Below are 8719 nucleotides of genomic sequence, written 5' to 3'. Positions count from 1 at the left end.
TAACTAAAGCTGATTTCACAGAGGAGAAATCTGATAGTAAGTATTCAGTGGCAAAGTAAGTGCAATGCTCTTCTGTGCTGAATTATCCACAGCTGCTTACTGTTAATAGCTGCAGGCTAGACACAACAGGGCTGGTAGTACAAGAGAGCCTGTCTCCACGGCAAAATAGGGGACATCCAAACTTAACATCATTATTTTCCTCTCAGTAGCTTGAGATTTCAAAAGAATTTTGCATAAGGTAATTATATGTGTCCATATTACCAGCAAAAGAGGGAGGGACGACTGGTGAAATGGCAGCATAGCGGTGCTGAAAGGCACTGTTTTGCATCCTGCTTATGGAAGAGTCACCGATACTCTGGAGCCAAAACCATATGCAGATGATGATTGCCACCTCCTGGTCTACATTTCCATTCTGGTTAGACAGATTGAGAGATCGGAAAGTTTCAGCAGATTTTTATTGACATGTCCAATAGTCTTGGTTCCAGTAATGGCTAGAGAATCGCTTCTGTCATTCAGTAGTGTATGAAGACAGGTCAAGACTTATTCTTGTCACTTTGTGTTGCCTCTTGAGGCTTCAGTCAATTCATTCATGGCAACGATACTCCTGTAGACTTCTTTTGACATCTATTTCAAAGGCACTGGATGTTTTTTCATAATTCTTTTGTATAGTAATAAATGTTTTTGACAGTCTTGCCCTGACATGTTACTGAGATTTAGCTGCATGTAAAACTGTTCAGCCCCCAAATCTGCCTTTCAAAAGCTTTACTGGGGCTGTAGAACAAGCATTCAAAGGATGAGAAAGCCAGTAGACCCTGAATTCCAGGTGCATCTGAATTGTGAAGCTGCCTTTAGCAGAATGAGGTGTTGGGTTTGTTGGTCTTCCCTTTCCTCTCCTCTCACCTCTTCCCCTCCCTTTCCTTTTTTCTTTTTGTCTGTCTGCCTTTTGTTACTCTTAACCCCACAAAAAATATTTTTTAACTTGGACCAACACATCTCTCTCATTTACTCTCATGTTTCTAATTTGTTAATTAGAAAAACATTTCTTTTATCCTGCAACCAAGGCAGGAACTGAAACTGGGGTAGGAAAATATGTGATGTTCCTATATTGCATTTTACTCTAGATATCCAGGTGGCATAATTTCTTGTATATGCGTGTAATGTCAGAGATATATGTTTTAAAAGCATCTGAGAACAAGTATAAGGTTCACTCCAGAAGTAATGCCTCCTGTTTTATGTTGCTGGCCCACAGCATCAGAGGCAGATGGTGGTGGTGTGGCAGTAGAGGCTGAACGTTCCCAACAGTACTCCATTACATCTTGTTGCTGTGTGACAGATGGCAGCAGAGGGGCAGTCTGACAAAATGGTGTCTGACATGGAAGCGCATATGAAGCCAAGGCGTGTCACTGAATTTCTCCATAAGGAAACAGTGGCACTCAGTGATACTTAGTGACCCTTGCTGAATGTTTGTGGAGACCAAACAGTGGATGTGAGCCCGGTGTGGGGCCCGGCGTTTCAGCTCAGAAGTGGCAACAAAAGCAGTGTAGCTGAAAATTTGCTCTATCAAATAGTGTTACTGCGGTCTTTGTGTCTGCTGTAGTTTCAATGGAAATAAGCAGGAGGCATTACTTTCGGAACGACCTCCCTATCACACTTCTAGGACTTCACTTCGGGTCGGAAGGGCCCCTTCCCGATGTTCCTCAAAGCCGGCAGCTCGCGGCCAGGCCCCGCCTCAGGCCGGCAGACGCGACAAAAAAAAAAAGTCATGAAACGTGAGGTGGGCGCCCTTTCCCGGCGTTTCCCTCCCAGCCGCTAAGGGCATGGCGTCGCTGCGGGCACTGCGCAGGCGCTGCCGGGCGCGCTCTCGAGTAGGGGGGGGCCGCGTGGCGGTGGCGCGCGGCGGGCTCAGACGTGGCACTCTGGTGAGCTGGTGGCGCGCGCTCTATCGGGTGAGGGCTGCGCACCGCGCCCAGGTAACGCCTGTCCCGGCTCGCGGCCGTTGCTTTTTGCTGGGGGCAAGGGAGGGAAGATCGTGGCTGCGCCCCGTGTGGGGAGCAGCGGATGCTTCGTACCGGTGCCGGGGTGCTTAGGGGTCGCCCTGCGAGCTGGCCCGAGGGCGGGAGGTCGGGGGAGCTTCTGGCAGACCGTGTGTGGGGGCACGGCGGGCGGGCGTCTCTCACTCTGGGCTCGGAGCAGCACCTGGTACAGCGCTGACTGACGTGCGGCCTCAGGTAATGGGGAGACAGGTGCTAACTGAGTGCCGTTTGGGCACGGAGCTGGGGTCAGTGATGCCTTCTGCTTTCTCTTTCCAGAATGTATGTTATAAAAAGTAAGCGCAGTGCATGTAGCTGTCCTCCTTTTATACGTCTGTATGTGTACAGGTATGCGTAGCAAACGTTATTTGCAAAAATGATGTTGTAGAGTGCCCTGGGGAGGAGCAGTACCTCTTTCCAGATATTACATTGCCAAGCACAGCATCTTGAAAATAATATGAAGTTAACAGATCCCCTGCAGGTAGCTGAGATCATGATGCTACGTGTACTTAATGTAGTGTTACATCTTCATAGTGGTATTGGTGCAGCAGAGCATTGCGTAAATAGAGCAACCCTCTGGATAAAAAGATGACAACCAGTCTTCTAGTAGCAGTTTGTTGTGAGAAGTGTTTGTTTTAGTGGTGTATAGGCCTGGGGGAACAAAGTAAACTGGGGCTAAGAGAGACAAGAACTTTTGTCCTGTGCACTGATACTTGTAGTGAATAAACCCAGCGAGAGCTTTCAGTTTAGCAGATTCTCTGATCTTTCTTGTTTGATTTCCAGACAGAATCTGTATGTCTCTTGTTAGAACTTGATAAAACTTAGGCAGTCAGTTCTTGATATCATAGGTGTTGCTGAAGCTAGTTACATCTTGAGTTTCTCTATGTCCGTATCTTTGGAAGTGATTAAATGTGCTTGCTTGTAAATAGAATCTGGAACTGTGCTCTATAAGCTTTTTTTATGTTTGGTTGCTGCCTCTCGTCAGCACAGCCTGCATGTGTTTATGCTGTCTGTGGGAAGTTCGACGTGGCAAGATTTTGTGTGAGTAAGCAGTGGAGGAAGTCGTTTCCCCTGGATGTTGTCATAGCTGAAGGTGTTGGCTGTTGCTCAGTGTGAAAATCTCTTTATAGGTTTAAAATATGTATATGTTTACACCACTGTGTAGGTAATTTAGTACTAATTTATTGTCTTTTGGAGTAACTAAAACACACTTCTTCTCAGATGGGGGTGGGGAAAGGAAAAAAAGTATGGCTGACAGCAAGAAGCCTCTCTGTATAAACATATTCATTTTTTTTCTTCTTCCTATTCTTATCTTACCTTCTTAACTAAGAAATAGGAGGCAGTCCCCCAGGCTTACCCATCCAAAGCAACTTAGTGCCATGCTGACAAGTGAGACTTAGTACTATGGCCAGGTTGTGAGGAGGGTACCCAGCTCAAAGTGATTTCTTGTCTGATGGGTAAGATTAGTAGAACCTTTTTTTTTTTTTTTTTTTTCCCTCCAGTATGGTTAATCAGAGATTCCAAGAGATGGGTTTTCTGTCTACTTTTTGTCTACTTTTTGTCTACTGCCATGTGATAGCACAGCTTGAATATGTTGTGATCTTGGAGGTGTATCTAATTCTGAAGTGCCTTCATACATGCTTCTGAAACACAACTCCTTAAGGTGTTTGCGTGCTCTGAGACCACCCCATTCTGCAACTCAGAAAACATGAAATACAGATGGTTGGGAAAGCTATATGAAAAGAATGTTTAACATCTGAAATACTAGTTTATTTAATTGATCTCTAGTTCTCCTGTGTACTTGGGTTTTTACGGAAGTACTTCACTGGGTCAGATCCTAATCAGTTGTCAAAACAGTTTTAAATTAGGCGTAAATAAAATCAGTGGAATTCTGTTGCTTTTGTGGTTTGGTTGGTTTTTGTTTGTTTGTTTGTTTTGTTGTTTTTAATTCAACATGAAATCAAAGTAAATTCTTTTATCTGGTAAAGTGGAAGTTAGCAGTCAAGACTTCATTGGATATTACCTCAGTAATTTTTTAAAACCTTTGATGGAAAATGCTCTGTATTTGAAAACTGATCATGTGAAATAGAATCATCTGGTTTAGCATTCATCAGCTTTCCCTGTTTTTGAAAGCTTTCTGAAAGTATCTTTTAGAACAAATCTCATGGTGGGAAAATATGTTAATCAATTGTTTGTTCTCCCTTTCTCTGAAAACAACAAAATCAAGATATGAAAGCTTAGGAAAAAGGTGCATGGAAGCAGCAAGGGCAACATATGATACTGTTGAGGCCATAACAGTTTCACTGTGGAATACTTTGTCATCTAAGACAGGTCTGCTGGGATAGGAGACAGATTGACTAGAGGAATTTGGTAGTCCAGTTACTCTGCTTTTTTTGATGTTCCAATCTGTTCTTTGGAATAATTAGTATTTAGAGTATTAGACTTACCGTCTTTTTTTTTTTTTTTTTTTTTTTTGGTTGTATTAGAAGTTTAGATTTTCCTGTTAAAGGGAACAGTTTTAGACTTTTCTTTTTACTTTTCTTCCACATACGCGTCCTTAGAGTTTTTCTCTCCATGGGCCAGGGAGAGGTTAATCTTGTTCAGATAATTTCAGTGATTTGTTTAAGTTCACATTGTTGAGGAAACTAAGCAACCTGACAAACGAGAGGATTGTTTATCTTGCTAGGTCAATTTTTACCTTCTAATGTGTCTTCTGTCTTTTTGGGAATGTAATTCTCAGCCTTCTAAAATATTCCAAAGAATGAAGAGTAATAGCAGGTGTCACTTTCTTTTTTGCAGATTCCTGAAGAGTACTCCAAACTTGGAATGAGAATATTGCCATCATGAGTCAACAGGGTTATGTTACAGCTCCTCCATATTCCCAATCCCAGCCAAGAATGGGAGGCTTTTCTGCAGGTTTTGGACCACCTAATTCTTCACTTCATTATGGGCATTATGGAGACCCGAACTCCTCACATGCAGCAGCACCTCAACCAGGTACATAACTGTCTTAGAATGTCTCTTCAGACTGTACATTTCTGTGGTGTTTTGTGTCTCTTCATCTTACTTAGGTCAGCACACTGCTCAGTTTTACACTGCTAGTGTAACAGGCTCTTGTGCTACATTTGCCTGCATTGTTGTTGTTCAAATGCTAATATAAGGTGCCTGGTAGTGGAACTCTGACCCTTGTGTGTGAACTCTTGTCCAAGAAGCAGTGTGTAGCAGTGCTGTGGTTAACTCCTAGTACGGAAAAGTAGAAAGAAGTGATTTCTGGAAATAGAGCAGCAATTCTGAACTGATATGTTAATGGCAAGCAGGCTCTCAGAAATATGTTGTATTTTTCGCAGTAGGACCTGTGCCCAACCAAGTTCTTGAGCACAAACTTGCCTATGAATACAAGTTGATATTTTCCTACTTAGTCTTGCATGCTTGGTGATGTGCTTGGATAATGTATGGTAAGTGGAGCCCATCTGCTTTCTAACCACTTAGGGGACAATTACTTTCTACTGGGAGGGGAATTGGGTAGCTTTTACAAGTAAATGGGTTCTTTTTATCTCTACCAATGTAATTGTGCTGCAGATGATGTAGTTGATGGCCAGAAGGTAAACCTATTATCATCTGTCCTTCACGCAACATTAATTTCTCTTGTTATCCATATGGTATTGCGGAAGAAAATTACAATTAAAACAATAAAAAAGACTGAATAATTTTTTAATACCAGACATATGGTGATACTTAAATTAAACTCAACGTAAGTTGTGTACTGTTGGAATACAGTAATAACAGAACTAAAGATCCACTATATTAAATAGTGTGGTCTGCTTGATTTTTGTGGTATCATTAAATTACAGAAAAAGCTTTATCCGGTTTCTCTAAAAATTCTTATTAAAACCAGCAGGAGTTGTGACTCTAGCCCAATGCTGAATACAGTCAGAATTACTTCTGACAATAACATAAATTATAATAAGTTGATGTTCAAGTTCTGAATTACGAAAGAGGGTTATAGCACCTTTTTAGCATAGTTTTACTGGATCTGCATATGGAGGCGTTTTTTAAAGGCTGTTCCAAGCAGTCTTATTGGCAAAAGTCTTTTAAAGCAAAGGGGCCTCTTGCTTTCTCTGCAAAGGTAACGGGGTAATAGGGAATTTCCAGTAACCCAAAGTGAATCAAAGGGTCTGTTCCTCCATCTTTACTTCCTTCTTACTGTCCCCCTTGTGTTCTTTTTTTGGAAATTTAGCAACTGCTATATAGTTGCTTTTTACTGTCCCTTTTCATGTCTGCTTCTGTAGCTGATAAAAAATCTGCCTATTCTTACAGAATTAGAAGATGGCTGAGTTTGGAAAGAGCCTCTTGAGGTTATCTTGTCTGATCACACTTGCACATGCAGGGCCACCTATAGCTGATATTCTCATTGCCAGATCAGGGCTGTACACTTGTATTTCTTGGTGATCTTGTGCATTTTTTACAGGATTCTTCCATAAAAGTACTTCTTGTTTGGCAGGTATGTCGAAATCAACTGTGCCTCTTGGATCTTCAACTCCTCTTGGGCCTCTACCACCTGGTACACATCAAGTCAGCCAGAACAACTTCCAAAGTGCAGCAGGACAACAGCCACATAGGTGACTTTCAAGAATTAGTACATGAGATTTGTTTGACCTCTGTTTCCTCTCTTTGGCTGCTTCACTGCCATTTAGGTATGGCACCTCTTTTATATTTGGCAGTTCTTACTCATTCTGCTTCTGAACTGGATCTCGTAGTTTAGTTCCTGTGATGTTAAGATGCCTGATCATAGATTATAACCCATAATTCCATTAATTCAGTTTTTAAAAGTCAGAGAAAGTCATGTCTTTATCATGAGTTGCTTTTTATTTTCAATTATTTTTCATCCTTCAACTTTCGATTTATTGTCCATAAGCAGCAGTAAGATGTTATGATTATTACTATTTTTTTTAATATGTAGAAGCTGCTTTTTTTGTCATTTTTTGGTGTCTTAATTCTCCTTTGTTGTGAGGCACCAGAAAGTTTGTAAAAAATTAATAGTTGTCAGTGAGTTTGGACCAGAGTCTGGTACATAGGATCATAGAATTGCTCAGATTGGAAAAGCCCCTCAAAATCATCAAGTCCAACTGCAACCTGACCATACTACCTAACTCTAACAACCCTCCACTTCATCATGTCCCTGAGCACCACATCCAAACGATTTTAAACACATCCAGGGATGGTGCCTCAACCACCTCCCTGAGAGCCTATTTCAGTGCTTAACAACTCTTTAAGATTTTCCTGATATCCAACCTAAACTTACCGTGGTGCAACTTGAGACCATTTCCCCTCGTCCTGTCACCTGTCACCAGTGAGAAGAGACCAACCCCGCTCTCGCTGTAATCATGTCTGTATAGCTGTAGGTTTTTCCCCCCTTTTTAGGGTATCTTTGCTTCATTGTTGTGGGAGCTCCGCTGAAGTTCTGCAGGTTACTTTAAAGACATTTTATAATACAGGTTTGCCTTTCAAGTTAATGACTGTTGCTTTTTTGCTCAGGCCTGAGATTAATGACAATGCTTTAAGTGTTGTTTTCCTATCTCCAGAGCTTACAGAAAGAAATGTAGAAGACAGGAGTGGGTAAAGGGAGAATGCTAGGGACAGTGGGGGCTATAAAAATTGTGGTATGAGGAGTTGAAGAGATTGGGTGGATAAGCTTGATTACAAAATGTATGTCTTTCAGAGGGTTCTAAGTGGGTGAGCTAATTGTTTGAACTCCTGCTCTACTTCTGTATTTTTTTAGCTGTGACATAGTTACTTGTGTTTAAGTAAAGGCACGTGTGTTTCATGAGGCGTATAAATGTGAAAGCTTGTTTGTGTGTTATCACTGTGTGAAAAGGACCTGCAGAGACTGGTGATCCATTGTAAAAGACAATGTACTAATGAACAGGGAGAAGTGTCTGTTGTTCTGAAGACCTGAAAACAAGGAAGAGAGAATCAAGTTGACACGACCAGCCCAGAAAAATGCTGATTCTTTCCTATTTTCCTTCCAGTCATTGTTCTGAAGCTTTTAATTTTTCTTCTTTTACCCAGATCTTGTTTAATTCACAGATTGCTGAGTGGTGTTCTTCTGGCAAAGGGAATATCCACATCGAAGTTTTCTTTTGATATACCTAGGACGTCCGCACCTCAGTTTTAGAAATGGTTGTAGGTAAAACTGTAGAGAGAGAGCCTGAAATCTCATTTGTCCAGAATAAAGCAGCATCACGTGTATTGCCTCCTCCTTTTCTTCAGTACCTCATTTTTTCCCATGTCTGATAACCGTGCAGCAGGTTTTCCCACCTGCACCTTCCTTTTCTCTCTACAGCAGGGAACTCCTTAGCGGTTTCTCTGTTAATTGCTCTCTCTTTGCAGAGATACTGAATATGTGTTTTCTGAGTAGACTTCATTCATCCTCAGGAAGGAAGTTTCCTTTCTATGAAGGGGTGAAGAGAGAGTGTTCAGAAACTTAAGTTCCTTACTTTTCAAGTTTTCATACAGTTGTTCTCTCCTCCATTGAATATCACAGAATCACAGAATCACAGAATCACCCGGGTTGGAAGGGACCTCAAGGATCATGTAGTTCCAACCCCGCTGCCTAGCAGGGCCACCAAACACACACATTCAGATCAGGTTGCCCAGGACCCCGTCCAACCTGGCCTTAAACACATCCA

General features: G+C 41.8%; 1 protein-coding gene across 8 annotated transcripts in view; it reads left to right on the top strand.

Annotated features, from left to right (window-relative positions):
* Positions 1-1882: 1882 nt before the first annotated feature.
* Positions 1883-8719, top strand: part of SEC24D (SEC24 homolog D, COPII coat complex component) — a 51215-nt gene continuing 44378 nt past the window's right edge. For 3 of the 8 annotated variants that reach the window (XM_042812507.1, XM_042812503.1, XM_042812510.1), the window contains exons 1-3: positions 1883-1970; positions 4830-5027; positions 6532-6649. In XM_042812507.1, the coding sequence (XP_042668441.1) occupies positions 4874-5027; positions 6532-6649 (272 nt within the window). In that variant the 5' untranslated portion in view covers positions 1883-1970; positions 4830-4873. Of the gene's footprint in view, positions 1971-2156; positions 2229-2358; positions 2379-4829; positions 5028-5377; positions 5486-6531; positions 6725-8719 lie in introns of those variants that run through there. The other 5 variants (XM_042812504.1, XM_042812506.1, XM_042812509.1 and 2 more) reach the window with 5 other exon arrangements.

This window comes from Centrocercus urophasianus, unplaced genomic scaffold (assembly GCF_019232065.1).
Source record: "Centrocercus urophasianus isolate 14NV4802_14NV808 unplaced genomic scaffold, USGS_Curo_1.0 seq_13, whole genome shotgun sequence".
NCBI lineage: Eukaryota > Metazoa > Chordata > Aves > Galliformes > Phasianidae > Centrocercus > Centrocercus urophasianus.
Note: the sequence above shows the minus strand (reverse complement) of the source record. Positions and strands in the feature narration are given on the sequence as shown.